Source organism: Typha angustifolia, chromosome 15, assembly GCF_048772165.1.
Source record: "Typha angustifolia cultivar Huaian chromosome 15, ASM4877216v1, whole genome shotgun sequence".
In the NCBI taxonomy this organism is placed as follows: Eukaryota; Viridiplantae; Streptophyta; class Magnoliopsida; order Poales; family Typhaceae; genus Typha; species Typha angustifolia.
In genome coordinates this window covers 9,510,648-9,531,086 of record NC_133253.1, presented here as the reverse complement: position 1 = coordinate 9,531,086, position 20,439 = coordinate 9,510,648, and the positions used below count along the sequence as shown (strand labels likewise).

Genomic DNA, 20,439 nt, shown 5'->3' with positions numbered 1-20,439 from the left:
GGTTGTTCACTTGTGAGTTTTTAAGTTTTAAACTTACGGTAATTCATTTTCTTTTTCAAATAAAGTTTATAATACGAAAATCTTCTTAAAAAATATTAAAAAATATATAGCCTTTTTAAATATAGTAATCTTATTTATTACTTAACAAAAGTAAAAAACCAACATTAACCTTATACTCTTTTAGAAAAAAAAATATATATGTAAGCCTCTTATATGCAAGCTCTCATGAGCTTAATTGAGCACATAAGCCAGCAAATTAGTAATTTTTTATTATTAAAAAAATAACATTTTAAAATTTATCATTAATTGAATGGTATTTTAGTCTATTAATTTTCTATATCATATATTTCTCTTGAAAATCAATATTTCTTATTTTTTTCGCATCACGTTAAAAATAGTAATTACATTGAAGTATAGTTAACAACCAAACACTATGTTTCTTAGCTTAACTTAATATACCTGAATTATAACTAAGTAATAAGGTTTACTAGTAACTTTTAGCGCTTAATTCAAACCAAGTAGACTCGGTATTAGAAAGCTTTTGGGGCCGGCCGCATTATGCATAGGTGGTTTGCTTTGTGGGTTGCTTCGCAGCCTAGCAATATAGTGCAATTGCAGCGCAGTAGTAGTTAAAACTATCATAGTGGATGCGAGTTACATTTTAACTTTACTAAATCCCTAACATAAATCCCAAGTGATATTTCACTCCTCATTAAAGCGCATCGCTCTCCTCTCCTCGACGGTGGTAGTCTCCCATCTTGAAAGTGGCGGTTCCTCTCCTCTAGACTGCTAATAGACGTAGGATTAAAAATGAGTTGGATTAAGTCTGACACGATTCTAAACGGATCGGATACGGATAAAAAATTTATTCAATCCGGATACAAATATAGATATGAATAGTTCTTTAGAAAAAACCTGGATCCGAATTTTTTTTTTCAAAAATATCTGGATACGGATACGGATACAGGTATATTTAATTATGTCGGATTCGGATCCAAATACAAATATTAGTTGAACCGCATAAAATTGCCCAACCCAACCAGTAACACTAAACCCTACCCTTGTCTTCTCCATCTCTTTCCCCAAATCGCATTTCATCCGCTGCCTCCACCGAAAAGTGAAAAACCTCTCCATCGTCCATCACTGTGTTCAATTCTTCTTCCGTCGCCATCACCTCTCCGGCTCTCCGCCGCCATCGCCTCTCCGCCGTCACCAAGCAGCGCTGCCATCTCCACTCCCCGTTGCGTCACCAAGCTCCGCCTCCTCCCTCCTCGGCCTCATCGTCGCCAAGCCTCCTCCCTCCTCGAGCTCGTCGTCACCAAGCACACTGGTAACGGTGGGAAGGTATTACATCACATCACCAAGCTGCGCTGCCATCTCCACTTCCCGTCGCGTCAGCAAGCTCCGTCTCCTCCCCCCTCGAGCTCATCGTCACCAAGCCAACCGATAGCGATAGGAAGGTATTACACCACAACACCTCTTATTTTTGGAGGATTTATCGTATAGACTTCGATTTGTATAGTATGCAAGTTCTCGATGATCTAGTTAAAGTTATAGGATACTTTTCGTTTGCTTGCAACTACAAAGCAGGAACTTGCATTTTATATGCTTAATTATAATGATTGCCATACGGCATTGTTTCTTTCACCCGTGGATTTTAATAAACCTGGTATATAGCCAAAGTAACTGGGAACGTAATTGTGTATGCCAGACTTCAGAAGGTGAAGGCTGCTAATATTTATGATTCACCTTAAGAAGAGTAAAGAAGTTGTTGAAGGGCTTTGGACCAGTTACTCTGGGAAATTAGATGATCGTACCCAAAATGTTTGGACATGGGTTTTTACTGATGGGACATGCTTCTTATTATCAGTTACCCAGCTTACAAGTCCTTGCTTCAATGGATTAAAGATTTTGCCTTTTATAACAATAAATTACAATCTTGATGTAAGTTAAATTATCTTGTTTCGGTCTTAATATCAGAAAATGCCTAGTTTATAACTAAGGCCATCAGTTAGAAACTAGCTAATTGACTTCAGGCTTTGACTAATCTTCAGGTTAAAATAATTATCTTAATTTTATTCAGTATTTACTGAGATGGAACTATTGATCCATCTTAAAATAGTTTCAGGACTTTTGAAAACATCCTAATTTGTATTTCAGCTATATATTGAACTTCTGATAATCTATATGTAGAGGGCGACACTTTTTTTGAAACTGTTAGTATTTTGTGCTAATTGTGTCTGAAATAAAGGTATTTGTTTAAGATTCAATGTGTATTCGTTTAAGACCGAATCAGTAGCCAAAAATTATCCAATCTATATCCGAAAATTATCCAACCTGTATTCGAAAATTATTCGTATTCATTTAGTTAGGATACAGTTTTAAATTTAGCTATTCATCTAATATTCATATTTAAATCCATATTCGGACTAAAAATATGGATTTGGATATAGATTGAACACTATCCGATCCGTATCTGCTCCGTTTTCACCCTACTAGTGGTACACACACACACTCTCTCTCTAACTACCTCACCCTCTAATCTTTCTCTCTCCCTTCCTTCCCACTACACATTAACCCCCTCCACACGTTGCGATAGCCACCGTTCTCCCTCTCACCAACTGCCACCTATCGTCCTTCTCTTCCGCCCTAGTAGATCGCCACCTCTTACCTTCCTCGTTTTGCAATTCTCCACCACTCTACTTATTACTAGTCTTTTCCTCTAGATCTGCAAGTCGCCACTACCTCCAACCTCTATGTGGTGCGTCACATAGATGCTAAAAGTAGTCAGTCCAATTATGTGAATCATATTACTGTAATAGAGTTATTTAATTGTGTAATATTGTAATTTACTGTCATTTGATTATTTGAATTAGTGTAAATGTGTGATAGCGTGTGAATTAGTGTAATTTCATTCGGACCATGTCATTTATTTACAACTTTTAATACGTACATTGGTTTATTACTAATAAATCTTTTCATATAATATATTGTATATCATATTTAATTATTTTTATATATTAAAAAAACTAAATTGTATAGACACCTGCATACTGCCTACCCACTATGTGGTGGGTGACCACTTGCATACTGTGGGCACTTTCCAAAACATTTAATAAATTTCAAAATCTTGATCAAAATTGCCTTTTGTTTTTTCATTAAATCTGTCATAATCGTCTACTTCTAAATTTGTGTTAAAATTGCCATTTGTTTTTTTAGGTAAATTAGGGTTTTTAAGTGAATTGCACAGATGCCGCGGACAAGTGCAATGGAGTGCCTTGGTTGCCCTCCTTTGAGAGCTTTAACCACGGATGTTCTTGGCCTTGTTAAAGGTGATGCTTTAGTTTCCCTAGGGATTGTTGGTTTAAAGTGTACTTTGCTGATTTCTATCTTTTATTGTGCTATGAGTTGATGATGTGTGCATATATCTCTTTGTAGTCGTTGAAGCCCGGGGGAAGGTCATTGCGACACCAAAGGTGGTTGAGACATGGGGCCCGCCTGACGCTTCACGGTGTGTGGTTGCGGCATCCTTTGTTGATCGTCAGAAGGACCCGGTAATATCATTAATCTTTGTCTCTAGTTGTGCCTCCAAGTGTTGCTTAGTCCTTAATGTTGTCTAGTTGCCAATTTGTTTTGGAGCGAGAGGAAAGGAGAGTTGATAAGTTTTTAATTTCATGTTCTTTGGTTGTAGAAGTTGCTAGGGATCTATTTATTGAGACCTAGAACATAGGGAAATTTGGATCTTGGAAGGAACTAATTTATTTGCGCTAAACATCATAAGAAAATCTTTTGCAAATAGGGGAGATAAAAAGAGCAAAACTGTACTTGCATATTGGTGAGAAGTGAGCTTGGGAAGTTATTGGTTGGGCTCATCATTTTAGCTGCAGTTCCTTCAGGGGCTTAGCATCTCATATTGCCTATACATCACTATTTTTCTGGAATGCTATACTTTTACTGGTATTCCGAGGGAAAAAAGAAATTTTTTTTTTTTTGATATCGTAGACCTATAAAAAAGTTAGTTCGTGAACCCTTAATTTTTTTGAAGATTTAGCATCTCACGAACTTAGAAGTTTGACACAGAAAATTTGTAAGCATGTTCTTCTCCTGTTTGCTTGTTTGCTTGATCTGAGTGGTATCAGCTTCATTGATATACATTACTATATTTAGGATCTGCATTCAGTTGTGGAAACTGGAATGTTTTACTCATAGGAGAAAAAGTTAAGTTTATCAAGATAATATGTTAAAGAACTTCTATGCCATCTGATCATTGGCAAAAGGAGGAATAAGGAGAAAATAGATATAGAGGAATGATTAGTGGTCTTGGATAATATGAAGAAAGAGGATCTACATTTATATTTTGTCACTTAAATTATGTGATGCAGAAGGTACAGAGACTGAGAAAATTACTATCTTTGTTACTCCTAGTATTATTGGACTTGTATCATTGTATGCAGATTTAATGGAAGATAATGTAAAGTGGATAGAAGTATGAACTTGTCCATGCTCACACACTTGATCACTACAAAGTGATAGTGCATTTACAGATTATTGTTCATTTGTATAGTCCTTCCCCTTTTTGGCATTCTTTTTGAGCTATTAACTGCTATATATATATATTTTACTTTATTTTTAAGTTATTTTTCATTTACTGCTAAAATCAACTCCTCTTTTTATTTTTGTAATATTGAACACACATATATTAGGTAATTGATGTTTGAGGAGAAAAAGGGAAATTCGGTCTACTCAAAGATCCAATATTAAAATCTGATCTACTGATCTGAGAACGATCAGTAATCAAATCTTATGGAGATACTTGTATCAAAAGGTCAAGGAATTCAATTTTGAATGGGAAAGCGAGTTTTGAAGATCTTAGAAGTGAATGAGATACAATTTTTGAAAAAAGATGTTATTTTTTGATCACATCAAAATTCATCAGAACCAACGGTTGTGTTATTACCTAAAGTGGATTTCGACCAAATTCAATTATTTAGATCTTAAAATCAGAGTTTTGACCAAACTAGCCTTTCCAAACTTTTTTTCACGTGGCTAGTGCACTTCAAAACTTGAATAGATCAATATTTATTTTGCCACGTTAACATAACCGTTGATCAGGATGACGACTTCTAAATATAACTCCTTGATTGGGTCAGCGATTTATATGAAAATTTGAAAATCGCTAAGTTAAGTCTCAGGGGAGAAATTTCTATATAAGTTATTGGTTCATAGTTGGAAGTCGATGCCCCAACTAGTGTTTTGAAAGGTGGCCTTGTTGGCCACCTTGACAGCGTGGAGCACCGGCTGCCCCACATAGTGGCAATGCGGTAGTGTAATGGCATTTGGGATGACTTGGCGTCCTTGGTGGGCCGAGAGGTCTAATTGGCCTAGCGGGTTGGGTGCGAGTAATAGGTTTGATAACTTACCTTTAAAAAAATTCCCAATCCTCTATATGTCCCTTTTTCCATGATTTGAGCCCTAAACCAACCTCCTCTCTCGATTGGTGGCAAGTGGCAAGCGGCATGCAACAAACTCCTTTCTTGATTAGCGGCAAGCGGGCGGCAAAGTAGCAATAGCATGAAGGTGGCCGCGATTTCTCTCTCACAATCTCACTCTCTCTCTTTCCACATCCCAACCGGTGGCCACCGACCTCTGATTTTCTCTCTTTCTCATTATTTCACTCTCACTCTTCTCTTTCTCTCTTCATACTCTCACCAGTGAGGTTGAGGGAAGTGAAGTAAAAAATGGAAAATGGAAAATGAAAAAGATAGGAAGGATACAAAAGCTCTATGGTGGTTTTTCATCGGGAGGAACCGATGAAGAGTTGGAAAATGGACATGTAAGTTAAAGAAAAATAGAGATGAGAGAGAGGGTGTCATACTGTTAGTGAACTGATCAGGTATGTCTCACTAGTGGAGGTATTATTTATTATTTTCTATATACTATATTATTATATATTAAAAATTTATATATTATATTAGTAACTTTTATATACTATTTTAGTATACTATTAGTGTAGTGCACTAGTAAAATATATATATATATATGTACTATATTTATAATTTAGTAAATATTCTATATTATATATGATTTAATTTATATTTTTATAAATTGAAAATACTAGACCGCCTTGTCACTCGCCTTGTTGTCAGCCTTCCGCCTTGGCGCTAGGTGGTTGGGTGACCGCCCGCCACTTATGGCCGCCTTTGAAAATATTGATCCAGCAATGGTTTTGCTATTTACCAAGTTTTGTATTTAAATTTCTAAGTGAATTAGACATGTGATAGGAAAAGTTTAGCAGACTTGGTGTAGAATGTGAAATTTTGCTATTTTAGGAAAGTATTTTTTTTGCTTATATCCTTCGGTGTATAACTCAAAATTTGATTTAGTTTGTTTGAGTGTGTTTAGTATAAGTTAAATTAGAGTTTTATGTGTCTGGGTCAAAACAAAGGATGGCCGTGCTAAAGGCATGTGCCATGTTGAAATTTGGTGAGCACTTCTCTACTTGCCGGTGACATGCCTCTAATATATATTTTTAGGGTCTTTATTACATGTTTTTGGTTTGAATATGCATATTAAAGCCTATATTAGAGTCTTTTATCCTGAAATAATATTGTAACGGACCTATTTTATTAAAGATGTAGTAATAGTCAAGTAGAAACATGATTCAATACATATAATTAAATACATTAATTTATTGACAATAGCTCAATAATTAAAACCAAAACTTAGTTTAACATAGTTAATCCAACATTTTGCTATATCAATTTTCACCCAATTTGAATGAATTTGACATATTAATTGGATTTTTCTAAAACTTTCCATAAATGGAAAGTACGTCTTTTGGTTGGATTATGATTCTGGCTTGTCTCTTATGCAGCTTTTGGCTATTGCGCGGAAGAATGGTTTGGTAAGTTACTCTTTGAAATCATGAAATAGTTCAAGTGCTTATTTCTTCTATTCTTTTTACTCTTTCCTATACTGGACACTTTCATCAGTCTTTTCTATCTTATCTGACATATTTCTGTTTATTGAACCATAGATTGAGTTTCTGAATCCTTTAAATGGAGATGCTTTGGCCAATATTCAAGTTAATGAATTGGGGACCAGCGATCATGTTTCAGAGGATGATCCTCTTATTGGGTTGCATCTTTTCAGAACAAGGAGGCTGGATTCATCTTCAATGTAACCTCTTTTGTTCAAATTTTTATTATGTTTATACTTATCCAATCTTAAGTAAAAACATACATGTTTTCGCATTATAGTATTAGTATGACACCACTCATACAGTACTCTCTAAGTAATTAAAGATAACAATCATACTATAAAATTCTTGTTGTACAATGGAAAAATTATGAATGCCAACGAGTGGCTTCATTGCATATTTGCTAATATTCTATTGAGACTTTACCTCTTTATTCTTTACTGAAATCTCTCGTTCCCTATTTAAAGTTGATTGTTACAGCAATTTGGAGACTTTTGCATGAAAGTATCTCCAAACTCTATGTTTTACTGTTTTAGTTGCTAATTTTGACAATTCTTTTGTGTTGCAAATTTGGAATTGTTTTGCACTATAATGTTTAGCAAGCTAAAAGTGTGAAACTAGTATTTGTGAGGTGTCTAATTTGGTTTGTGTACACTATTTAAGCTCTATAATTTTCATATAAGCTGATAATTTTAATAATTATTTTTTATGACAGAGGTTGTTTGGCAACCATCAATGCTTCTAGCTGCTAAAAAAGATCCAATCTTGTTTTAACTTCTAATTATAAATTTTAGCTGTAGTATGATTCCAAAAAGCTGTTGTTAGAATAGCTTGAGCTGTTTAATGTCTCCCTATGCCCAATAAAATTCAAGGCATCATCATTGTGAAACCATAAATTTTCTTGATCTGCTTATGATGTAATAAAGGACATAAAATATGTTTTTCTTTAATTGTTCACTGTAAAATCTTTTTTCTCCTTGAAATTTTGATGATAACATAACAGGGTTGACAAACTATTACTTGATCTGTTGACTCTTACTATGCTTGAAATCAAATTACCTGACTTGCCCCAGTTTCGTGTTTCTTCATCTAAGTGGTGTTGTCTGAAACTTCTGACTAACCACATTAAGGTATACAAAGTTGAAGTATAACTTTTTTAACGGGAGTTGCTTGATTGCTTCATCTGGATGTGACCTCAATAGAGCTTGTCTATTGCTTTAGTGGGCTTACTTATATCTCCATTATTGGCAACTATGTCTGTGTGTTGTAATGGTAGATATGGTAAGATTATCTTCAATAAATGTATTGCATATTGAATTTTGCTACTATCCATCGTATTTCAGTTTTGGTAGAAGCTCTAATGTTGTGACAAAAATGTCATGGTTTTGGTCAGGTGTATCCATAATTGAGTCTCCTTCAGATTTTTGTGTGATTTATTAATTTTGTTCTATATGATGGTCTTCTAGTCTCGTCTTTTGTGGATTCTCTATTTGAAGCCAATGTGATATGTAACATGGCAGAGGAGAAGTAGATTGTTGCGCAATTTCTATCTTTCTCTGTCTTGCTCACGTCATAATATTCTCTAACTAATTACTAGGAATTTACTAACAATTAAGTAACTATTTTTTCCTGGCAATGTCAGAATTGGGATCGGTTGTTAGAAAAAATGATATGAGTTGGCCATGTTAGTTGTCGGTGTTAGCCGATATGGTATCAAACTATTTTTTAATATGTAAAATTTTAAAAATTATTCAAAAATGTAGGATAATTTCTAAAAATTTAGAAAAAATGATAGAAAACATAAGAAAGTAAGAATTACTCACATATGAAGTCTAAAATTTTTAAAAAGTGTTCACTCAAAATGATGGTGAATTTTGAGTTGGGTTTGATAAAATTCTATGCTCGTAAAATAGTGTTGTAGAAGTGCGATGAAGAGAGCAGTTTCTTTCTCCACTGTTGTTCTATAATAGTAAAAGAGGGAGAAAGAGTGGGAGAAAAAGAGATGAAATGGAAAAAAGAACAAAAAAATAAAAACACTCACCTAATTTCACCACAGTGCGGAGTCATTAGAGGAGCTCGTTGGATGAGCTTAGGTGGGAAGGATGGGAGGGGAGAAAGAGAGAATAAATTGAAAATTTTAAAAAGAAAGTAGTTTGAGACATCAATTACCAATGTCTCATATTTTGGATCCGACCTGAATATTTAAACAACTCTTATTGGGCCGTTTTGGCCGAAATAATCGAACCTGATCTGGCTGAAACTGGTCTGAATGCAGTGGCCCTGATTTGTTTCTGCTGATCCTACTCAGGAATGTGCCAGCCTTGAATTAATGTTGCTACTTGATTACTTGGTGCAAGTAGCAAAGTTGCGTAACTCACTCCACATCTGTAGCTTCCTACATTAGCCAGTTGGGTGTAGCATCCTACATTAGCTAGTTGTTAGGGAACAACTGACCATGGATGACACTTCAGGGTAATTTTGTTGGTTTTGTAAAACCAACAAAGTTTGTAACATACACGTAAAATTATGTATGACACTTTAGGGTAATTTTGTTGGTTTGGTAAAACCAACAATTTGTAACTTGTAAAATTATGTAGAAATCAGCCTTCTGTTCCCTTCATAAGGAAGAAATTTGGTTTTATCAATCTGAAATATGCAGCTAACTACATTTGAAAAGCTGTAATTGGCATCAGATGCAACAACAACAAAGCCTTTGATTCCAGCTATCTATGACCCTATATAAGTATATATTTATTGAATTACAATTCAACATGATGAAAATTGTAGGTAACAATTTGTTTAGTTTGCTCATTACATCTAGATTCTGTTAACATCTCTAGTAACTCCAATGGATAATAAAATTTCATGAAGATGATGGGTCTCTTAACATAAGGTCTCGTGTTATATTTCTTTCTGCATTTTGTAAACTTTTTTTTTCTTTTGATAGTTGATTATGGCTATTGCATTAAACCCAAATCTCATTAAATGAAATAGATCCATCTACTGGGCAACTTAGGGACTAAGAGCAGAATTATATTTACTTGTGTGGTGTTATGCTAATTATTAAGTGATGTCATCTCTTGCAGGGTTTGTACTTTGTACATTTATAAAGTTTTAGAGGTGTTATAATAAAATGGTTTGTGCATACTCATAACAATTCCTTTATACTCGTAACAATGCCTTTACCTTTCTGTATTAGGTTAGGTGTGTTACTTACATGTACAGAAAAAGGAAAAGTATGCTTGAGATCCGTTGCAACAAAAGATTCAGCAGCAAACTTTCCTACTGACTCTCCTCAAACATGGAGTATCAGCAATTCTGGTAGAATATTATGTTCTTCAGTGGACGGGAATGAGAGCTATGCTTTATTTGGAGGGTGAGTTTGCTCAAATCAGAATTGGATGTTCTCCTGTATTCTCGAGGAGGGTTTATCATATGATATATGATCCTAATCAGTTCTCTTGTACTAAAAAATATATAAGTGCTTGGTTGACTTCTTAGATTTAATAATCAATGTTGTCCTTTTTATCTCAGGAAGGGTGTCGAAGTAAATCTGTGGGACCTTGCCAACTGTACAAAGACATGGACTGCTAAATCTGTAAGCCCTCTCTTTGTTCTAGTACACATCAGAAAGGAAAATTTTCATATTTTTTCTGAGTCAATTGGATTTTAATGTGTGACCTCGTCCTCTTTGAAGCCTCCATCTAACAGCCTGGGAATATTCACTCCAACATGTTTCACTGCTGCAACTTTTCTAAACAAGGATGATCATCGTAAAATAGTAGCTGGCACCAACAATCATCAGGTATAGTGTAATTTTTTTTTTTTTTTGGTTTTAGTGCCAAGACAAAAGATACACTGTAAGTTTTCAAGCGACATAAGCACATGAAAGCTGTGGGGTCAAGATATCCTGGTCATGGGGGTTAAGTGTGGCATATCCTCAAGTAATTTGGTGTCAAGCTACAATTGCTTAACCTCTTCGTTGGAATCAGAGGTTGCATATGCAACAGTTTGACTTGTTAATCTATTGTAAATAGAGTCTATTTTTCACTTTTAGTAAATTAAATTGCTGACAATTCTTACTGGATAGTATTGTAGCCCTCACTTCGCCTTCTGCTTGTCCACTACTTAATGTGAATATTTTTAGATTCACATAATTAATGGAAACTTTTGTTTCATGTCTTCATTATCCATCTCCCTCTAAGAATTTTATAAGTAAATATTCTTATGTAGTAAGGGTATCTGTTTCAGATTCGCCTTTATGATATTTCTGCCCAAAGAAGACCTGTTATTTCGATTGATTTTCGCGAATCGCCGATAAAGGCAGTCACTGAAGATCTAGATGGCTATACTGTCTATATAGGGACTGGATCTGGCGACCTTGCTTCCTTTGACATGAGAACAGGTAATGTTAAACGTGTTAGAAATATTCTTACACAACCATAAGTTTCTTTTGTGACAACCATAAGTATTCTTCCATAGTTTTCAATATTAAATGGATCACAGGCAAATTGTTGACTGAAGAATTGAATCAACCAAAAATTAGTAAATTATCTAGGGAACATATTAGAGGTTCTCTGACTATTGTGGGTATGCTTGCTCTCTGTACTCATAGCAAATATGACAATGGCATTCTTAATAGATAATACCATAATATGATTACTTTTACTATCTATTACTGAGAACTATCAATAGATTTCCTGAGATGGTTTAATTCTTTCTATAACATTCCATGTGTTAATCATTTGTGGATGTAGATACAATCATACAAAATGTTGCTAGATTTTCCCATTTGAAATAAATGAAATGATTATTTTTTAAGCACAATAATGTTACAAGACATTTAACTTTATCATACAAACTGACCTAGAAAACTTCACAATCTCGGGAGTCCTGTCTAATTTCTATTCCCATCAATTGTAAATATTCTATGTTCGAATTTGTAGCATGAGGTCACACTGCCTGCCACTGAAGATAATAGCTTTTGTCATAAAATGTGGTACAATCCTAGGTGCATAAGATAAAATAACTCATTTTGTCTCAAAGAGATAACTTTTTATATGTTAAGAAAAGACCAATATGTAAGCAGCCGAAATCATAGTCCAGCATCTCCTTGAGATCGTAAAACAAACTTGTTTAGATGGATAGGCTTGTTTAATGATATCAGGTATGCCTTGGTGAACTTTATTTTGTGATATTTAGCTAATTAAGCTTTTCTCTAAGATATCCGGAACTCAATTTGAGATGTTATTCACTTCAAACCTGGTGATGTTGCAGAAGTTTGATTATAGCTTAAATACGAGCTAACAATGTGATATTGTGATGTGTTCTACAATTCTATTATTATGGCCTATTTCATATTCTTCATCAGCTAGTCTACTGAGTAAACAACATATCAAAAATTCAAAATGTTGAGTTTTTGTGGTCAGAATATTACATGTTTTCTATTAAGTAATTAATTGTTCTGTCATGTAAAGTGCTGACTGATCAATGTGGTTAATTGTAAACTTGTAACTTAAGTTCACCATTTTCCAGGAAAATTGCTTGGATGCTATGTTGGAAAGTGTTGTGGAAGCATTAGATCAATAGCCAGGCATCCAGAGTTACCTGTAATAGCATCATGTGGTGATTCCCTATTCTTCATATGACTCATAACTCTTTAGATGCATTAGATATCTGATCCTTTCTTATATAATGTCTAGAATGTTTTCCTTGTTATTCATTTTGAATTGTATAGTACAAGTAATTTCGATACCATGTGATCCTCTTCTGGTAGCATAACACAGTGTGATATTCTTCTTTCTTTTGACTGTGATTGTACAAGACTGTCACTTAGTTGGACTATAAGTCTTTCCTCCTTGTACCCAAGTGATCATTGCAAAATAGAAACCTCCTTGTCCTACAATAAGGGTAAGGCTGCTTATATCTTTCCCTCCCTAGCTCCCATTCACTGGAGCCTCATGCACTGTCATGCTATTTCTGCTTCATACAGTCTCTAATCCCTTTGATTATCTTGTTTGATTGCCTTATGTGCAATGGTAGCATGTCCCAATAAATGTTTGATAACCATGGGGAACTTCTGGCAATCTGTCATGCTAACACTTGGCCTTGTGCAGCCATTTATTATTGAACTTTGAAAGTATGTGCAGCCATATATTATTGAACTTTGAAAGTAACGTGTCGTATTATTTTAATGCTCCTGTTTCTTACTGCCATGACCTTATGATAATAAAGCAATTTCATAGTTCAAAGGCTTCTAAGGATGTTTCTTGACTTTCTTAATGGATACACCCATGGTTGGCCGGATCGGGATTGGCAAACTTCGACAAACTCCGGTCTATAATTTTTTAATTTATTTCTTTATTTCTCTCTCAGTTTTTTTTTTAAATTTCTTCCACTTTCTTCCTTTTTCTTCTCTTTTCTTCTTCTTCATTGCACCATAATTTTTCTTTCTTTTGTTTGATTTTCTTCCACAACTAATTTTTTTTTCAAACTTTTTAAATGTCTCAATATGAGTGAAACTTATTTATCTCTGATTCAAGATATTTAGTAATAATATCTTTTGAATTAGAAGGTGAAACACCAGACTTTATTGAGTAAATAACATCCACTATAGTATGATAATAAAGACTATTAGCTACATTGAAAGGAATATAATTATAAAAAAAAAGATTTAAGGATGATCCTGCTAACATGTTTTTTGTATTTTTTATTTTTTTGAGAGCTGTCTTGATAGTGGTTTGTGTACAATATTTTCTTTTTATGAAGATATGTATCCATCGGTTCGATTTTGTCAAACTTTACCGTAAGGCTCGTAACACTAGGAGTCTCAGAAACCTAACAAAAAAGAAAAAAAAATTGTTGTGCAGTGAAGAAGAAGAAAGAGAAAGCGAAAGAAATGAAAAAAAACTAAGAGAAAGAAAGAATAAAATTAAAAATTGCATACCCGATGTCGTTGGAGTTTGTCGGAGTTGGATCTACGTTGCTGGAGTTGGATCTCTCCGTTAGAGAAACAATGGTTATATAGTAGGGAGAGAAAAAAGAGAGTGAAAGAGTGAATGAGAGAGAGTGAGAATAGAAAGACTAATGGATTGGGACATCAATAATTGATGTCCCCTCATTGTATACAAGTCAAATTAGTTATGGATCTGGTCTGATTAACTCCAACCTATCAATCTCGATTTGAATCTGGGTTAGCTGATCTAAGCCAATCCTGCTGGATCCCAATTAATTAACTAGGATTGAGCCTTGATCGAGATCAGTTGATCCTTCTGACTATGATCTTAATCCACTAATTAGGTTATGGTTATCCTTTATAAGCGTAATTTCCTTTTATTCTTTTTTAATTCCTAGTAAAATAAATTCTCAAATTACAGATTTATCCCTGAACTGATGTGTATTTGACTTTTTACAAATTTAATAATAATATTTTAGTCCATTTACATGACATCCTTAATTTTCCTCCAAAAATATTCTTTATGCTTTTTTTATGTCACATCAAAGATAATTAATCTCTCACATCCTTAGTTTACTCCAAATGAAAGGTTTTTTTTTCTACATTTTTATGTCATATCAAAGGTAATAATGACACTCTTACTCTAATTTACTAAAAACGAAAGCTTAGTATCGGCCCTGAGGACTTAAATGTTACTAAGTCCGCAAAAAAAAGCTTAGCAGATACACGGACTTCTTTCCAAGAAGAAAAGAATCTTAGTAAAGCTATTGTGGACCTAACTGGGCTTGTACATTTAATTGGGTTTGCGGGTTAAATGTTTCTAAGCCCGCAAATGAAAGCTTAGTAGCATGGATCGCAATATGGGGATCGGCGATAACCGATTCAGATCCTGACCCAAGATGTAGTATGATAGAGAAAGCTTCTCTCTCTTTCTCTCTCAAGCCATCCAAGGCAGATCAGGCCTCGGTCGATATTCGACAAGCTCCTCTAACGAAGATCCGGCTACCACAACCTTCGACGAGTTTGAGTATGTTTTTCTTTCCTTTTATTTTCTGTTTTTTTTTTCTTCTATGTTCTCTCTTTTCATCTGAGTCCTCCACTCCCTCTCTCTCGCTACCATCTCCTCTCTCTGACTCTGTTACTGTAGCAGTCCTTTTGCTACAGTAACAGAGAGCAAGAGGGGGAGAAAGAGAGGGACTGCGTTAAGTGATTGAGAAAGAAAGATGAGAGGAGAGGCTAGAGAAAGAACAAAGAGGGAGCGATTGAAAGAATAAAAAAGATGGGAGGGAGGCGTAGCAATAGGGATAGTCTGATAGTGGGAGAGAATTGTTTCATTAATGATAGAGAGTGAGTGGGAAAGAGTAGTACTTTTTTAATTTTTAAATTTATATGAAAGTTATTATATATATATATATCTATTATTAATTTCTAAAATTTTGAGTATTTTCTGTATTTCAAAATAATTTTGAGAATTTAATATAATTAATAAATAGTCTGATACCGAAATTAGATACTGATTGGCGAAATAACCGGTATGATCAATACGGCCATTACATATCTTTTTTTTGGGCGGTCGATAGTTACGTGCAATTAGGTGCTAGGTGATCCCTGGCTGCTTGCCTACTGCCTACCACCTACCACCTACAGTTTCTTAAAATATTGACCAGCCTTAACTGAAACTGCCTTTTGTTTTTACGAATGTTTCTTTATCCTTGGTCACCTCTTGACATCTATTTTAACTCATTCTGTTTTGGGGAAGTTTCTGAATTGGTTACCAGAACAGCACGTAAAAAGTAAAGGTTCTTCCTTTTCTTGGATCTTGGCACACATGAGTTGTCTGACTATATAACTGTATGCTATGTGTTCTGTTGTTTTCTTTGTAAGAAATGTTTGACAAGATTGGTACAAATAGTCTGCTATTTTAGCTTCAGTATTTAGTCGCGCTGTCATGCTAGTCACAAGTGGGTGCAGCTTTATTCTATAACCACTTAATGATAAGGTGGCTTAATTTTATGATATAGATTCATGAGCTTAAAGTCGCTTCTTGGGAACTAAGTAGCTAATTGTGTTGTTTTAGGACTTGACAGCTATCTGCGATTCTGGGATGCAAAGACTCGGCAACTTCTTTCGGCAGTATGTCAGATTTCCTTTTACTGCTTAGATCAATGAAAATTATTGTATTTCTAAACCAAACAGATATCAGATTTTTCATGTCTATGATTTGTACTTTAGTAGTTTGATGTCTAAAAAATCTTCCTTTTCCATAGATACTGATTACTGAGTCATTGACAACATGAGTAGTTCAACGGACCTTCTTATTTCTTTGGATGTTTTAACAGTGATAGCAAAATCTTTCTTTATCTGTAGACTTCCATGTTCCCCCCCACTTCTGGGCTAGGATTTGCAGGTAGGATTACACTTTGGAAAAATTGCCAGATAGAGAAATTGAGTACTCAATTTCTTTTTAACTTTCTCTTGACTCATATGAAGAGCAACAACATAGCCTCATACTTTGGATCTTCTTAATGAAAATCTTTTCTTTCCCTCCCATAAAATTCTATGTAAATATCTATATTTATGACTCAGATTGCTGCCTGTGTTGATTTGACACAGAGATGCCATTTGTTGATGGAACTCTCTGTCTGTCTGTCATTTCAGTGAGCTTTATCCGTCACTTCTTTTGTAGTATTGTTATTTACTGTTGATGAATGCAGTAAATGCTGCTTGTTGCAGTAATAACCTGATAGATGATTAATATCTTTTCTATCAGAAATTATTCTGTCTTTCCAATTCAAAGAAATCAAGGTTTTTGAGAGGTGTTTATGACAAGTTTTTTTTGCAATACTATATTAAGTATCATCTATTTATTTGGGTATGGAGCTAAAATATAATCTATAATGTTATAAGCTATCTATGAAAATCAAGTAATGGACTGTCATGATTTGAAAGGTTGCATACATCTTGCTCTCCGGTTACCATGAATTAGTGGGACTGTGAGAGTGTCCTGCCCTGGGACGACTGATCTTTCTGGTCTTAATTTCTCTTCTGCATGCTGATCATATATCATGTTCTCGAAGTTAGATTTCTAGTTCATATATCTTGTCTTTGTAGTTAGATTTCTACTTTTCTAGGGCATTCTGAACTTAACTTGCTGGAGTCATGTATAATTGATTCATGATGAAGAATGATAGTTCGTCATGTTTGCAGATTATTCACTTTTAGTTTTCTTTTGTTAATATGTTTCTTCTCCTATACATTAATTTCATTTATGGTTGAGAGCAGGTCTTCCTCAAGCAGAACCTGACAAATGTAGTGATTGATTCACATTTCTCTGGTGAAGGTAAACATTTTCTTTCTTCTTTTTTCGTCCATTCTAGTTTAAGCATTCACAGCCTGATTTTGCTATTTACTCTCAACTGTAACTCGTGCAAGCCAAACTCACATTTCAGTTTAGCTGTCCTTTTTTGAAGCTTTTACTTAGAATTTTAAGAAAGAAGCATGAATAAGTTGATTAACTAGTTCTAATATTCATTGACAATGGAAAAACCCAAGATTATTCTGTGATATTATATCCCAACATTCCGTGCATCTTTTGGTTAAGTAGATTATCCTGGGTGGGTTTTGCTCATTTTGGATCCTGAAATGGCTGAGACAAGCCTGAAACAATATTGGCCGACCACCACAAAGAACAGAAACAAAAACCAGATGATAAGGGGAAATCAAACCTATCAAAAAAACCAATTAAAGTTTATGAGCTACCTATCCTAAGCATATCGTATATTTTTTAAGATTTGTTGTATCAACATATTTGTGTCGTATTATATCTATATTTGTGTACATGCTTTATAGGCTATCAAAATAAATGAGCAGCTCGAGCTCGGCTCGGGCTCAACTCAGACTTAGGCTTGGCTTGGATATAAATGAGTTGAGCCTGAGCCATAGCATATCGTATACTTATTTTTCCTTTTATTTTACATTCATCATGTTAGTTTCACTTTAAGTTATCTCAAACACTTGTGTGGAGGTATCCATTATTCTAAGGTAATGCCTCCTCTAGGAGTATCACTTATGGTGAATCATTGAAAAAGCAGCAGTATTTTTCTTAGGAAGGTTATCAGTAAGGTTCCATGACTTAATATATGATGGGTAGAGACCAATGAAACAAGCTTGTGTAGTATCAATCTAAAATTTCCAACGTCAATTGGAGATGACAAGTTTGAAAGCAGTTGTAAAGGAGCACCACATTTTCATGTTGACTTTCTTTTGTTGTCTCTGTGTTTGAGAGCCTTATATCATCATTTCCAAAGATCTACATTGTACGAGTTGGATTTTTCAGGTTGTTTCTCCTATTTTGTATGTGATCTGCCATTAGAAGAATAGGGTTTCACATGAAGAAAAAGAAAAAAGAGAAGGAAAGAAAGATTTAAAAAAAATAAAAATGAAAAGGTAACTCTTTTCACCACTTAACAGGTCTATTGTTGGTAGTACTCATACCTCAAGGTTGACCACACTTGGTCCTAAGATTTATCACAAACTTTTCTCTTTAATGGAGTTTGATCCTATCAAATATTTTTTCTCCAATAGCTTGTATTAATAGGATGGTTGGGCAGCCCCATCTCACCATGCAATATTCACATAAGCACAATATGAGAGTCTGGAGACCATCATCTGATCATTTGCTATCTTTTCATTTTCTTCAGAATCTGGAGCGATTGATGCTAAGAAGCCAAGTCAGGAAGCAATTGCCCATGATGGTGAAATTGTCAATGAACTAGAACATGAGAAAATCAAGTCCATGAATAAGAGACTAAACCAGGACAGTGCAAAGAAAAAGAAAACCAAGGTCAATGATGATGATCAAGTAAGTGAAGTTGTAGAACCTGAAGATAGCAATGAAATGCCAGCTTCGAAAAAAAGAAAACCAGCAGGAGACCGGAGCAAAAAGAGTAAGCAGAAGAGCAAAAAACAGTCTCTCAGAAAGAGTGGCGCATGATAACTTGTTGATATCTCACTGCTAAAAAGACTAGGTTGACACCAAAATTGAGCAGGAAGCTGTGGATTGTATTATCAGAAGCTGGTATACATGAATATCCAGAAGCATTGGTTGGAAATCTAGACAACTGGGCAGCAATCCTGGAAGTGATTTGAGAGAGCATTTTAATTTTATGTTCTTTTTTTGTTTGAAAATGATAAATGAGTGTATAACCAGAAATGTTTATTCCTTTAAGGGAAGTTTTGATATTTATAGCTTTTCTCTCACAATGTTTACTGAGCATTTGCATTTATAAAGACCCAGATATTTCCCACAATCAGGATCACCTGTTGCAATTGTATCATTATTCTTCCATCCGCAGATACTTTGTATGTGGTAGCGTCGCTGGGCCTCTTCATTATTATCGGACATTTTTTAAATAATGCCCTATTATATTACAAATAAAGTTCTCTTTTAATTATTTATTAATCGAGCCCCTCTTTGTTGCAAAAACAAATCATGAGAAAGTTTTAACTTTGATAAAATAGGAAGTAGAATATTCTGTCTACTATAAATGATGTTCTTATATTTCATAAATTAAACATAATCTTTCCTCCCATAGCTGTAGGTTTCGATTGCTGGACTGAGTTGTCTCTTGGAGTTTTGGTTTGTTTCTCCAGTTGAAAAATTGCGGTTCCGGTTTTGTTTTCAAGCTGCTTTGACTCGGAGGGCCGTTCCAGATATTTTTTTGATTATTGGGTCATTAATTGATTGGCAAGTCAGGTCATAAACAGATTAAATCAAATTATAATGAGCAATTCCACACTAGAACTACCAGTTCTCTCTCTCTGATATTTCTTTCTTATGATCCCCTTTCCATACTTCTGTTTGCATTTGCTAATCAATCAACTCATGGGCCACACTTTTATCCAAAAATAAGGAAAAAGAAAGAAGGAAGATAGTAGAAACTATAAACACTTCTAGAAATCTGGAGTTCTGAGCATTTAGGTTTCATTCTGACGAGGTGATTGATCATGAGTGGATTATTTTGTTTCCATTTACAAGGGAGCACTTAACCTTTGCATAGCAGTAACTATTTTGGTAGCTGGATTCAAACAATCATCAATAAATCGTATACAGTTTCCACAAGAATGCTTACCTTCCTGCATGAGACTCAACTGCTGTAGTCCATGCCTAATCTAGGAAAGAACATATTAGAATCATGAGATTTAGCTTAATGATCCCATGAGCTCAAAACACAACATTCATTTACTGTAGATAAACTACAGAGTCCTGAGAAAATTCTCCTCGAATAACAATTTTGAGTTGAGTACATGTAAAATGGCTATAAGTAGTAAATCTGCATGCATAATGCCAAATTCATCCAATATTAGAATGGTTTAAAGTCGAGCAAAAAGAATGTCAAGCTCTTGATTCCAACACAATGTATGTTTGTACTGCTCTCGACTCACCTGCGTTCAATATTTTTCGTTGATTGCACTGGAAATTCATCGATTACAGCTTAGCAATGGT

General features: G+C 34.6%; 1 protein-coding gene across 2 annotated transcripts; it reads left to right on the top strand.

Annotated features, from left to right (window-relative positions):
• Positions 1–1,049: 1,049 nt before the first annotated feature.
• LOC140777834 (uncharacterized) lies at positions 1,050–19,387 on the top strand. Of its 2 annotated transcripts, XM_073122215.1 has the most exons (13): positions 1,050–1,460; positions 3,220–3,332; positions 3,439–3,554; positions 6,875–6,904; positions 7,037–7,179; positions 10,179–10,355; positions 10,514–10,577; positions 10,677–10,784; positions 11,231–11,384; positions 12,515–12,604; positions 16,012–16,067; positions 17,217–17,274; positions 18,635–19,387. In XM_073122215.1, exons 2-13 carry the CDS (start codon positions 3,251–3,253, stop codon positions 18,925–18,927), a joined length of 1,371 nt encoding a protein of 456 aa, XP_072978316.1. In that variant the 5' UTR covers positions 1,050–1,460; positions 3,220–3,250; the 3' UTR covers positions 18,928–19,387. The 2 variants fall into 2 exon arrangements, with proteins under 2 accessions (XP_072978316.1, XP_072978317.1); XM_073122216.1 differs by lacking the exons at positions 1,050–1,460; positions 3,220–3,332 and having other exon boundaries at positions 3,444–3,554; positions 10,184–10,355.
• The last annotated feature ends 1,052 nt before the right edge of the window (positions 19,388–20,439 follow it).

Coding starts and splice junctions, on each gene's coding strand:
- LOC140777834 (XM_073122215.1), top strand. CDS start 3,251: ATGCCGCGGACAAGTGCAATGGAGTGCCTTGGTTGCCCTCCTTTGAGA. Junction 11,385..12,514: donor TTCCTTTGACATGAGAACAG/GTAATGTTAAAC, acceptor ACCATTTTCCAG/GAAAATTGCTTGGATGCTAT. Junction 17,275..18,634: donor TTCACATTTCTCTGGTGAAG/GTAAACATTTTC, acceptor CATTTTCTTCAG/AATCTGGAGCGATTGATGCT.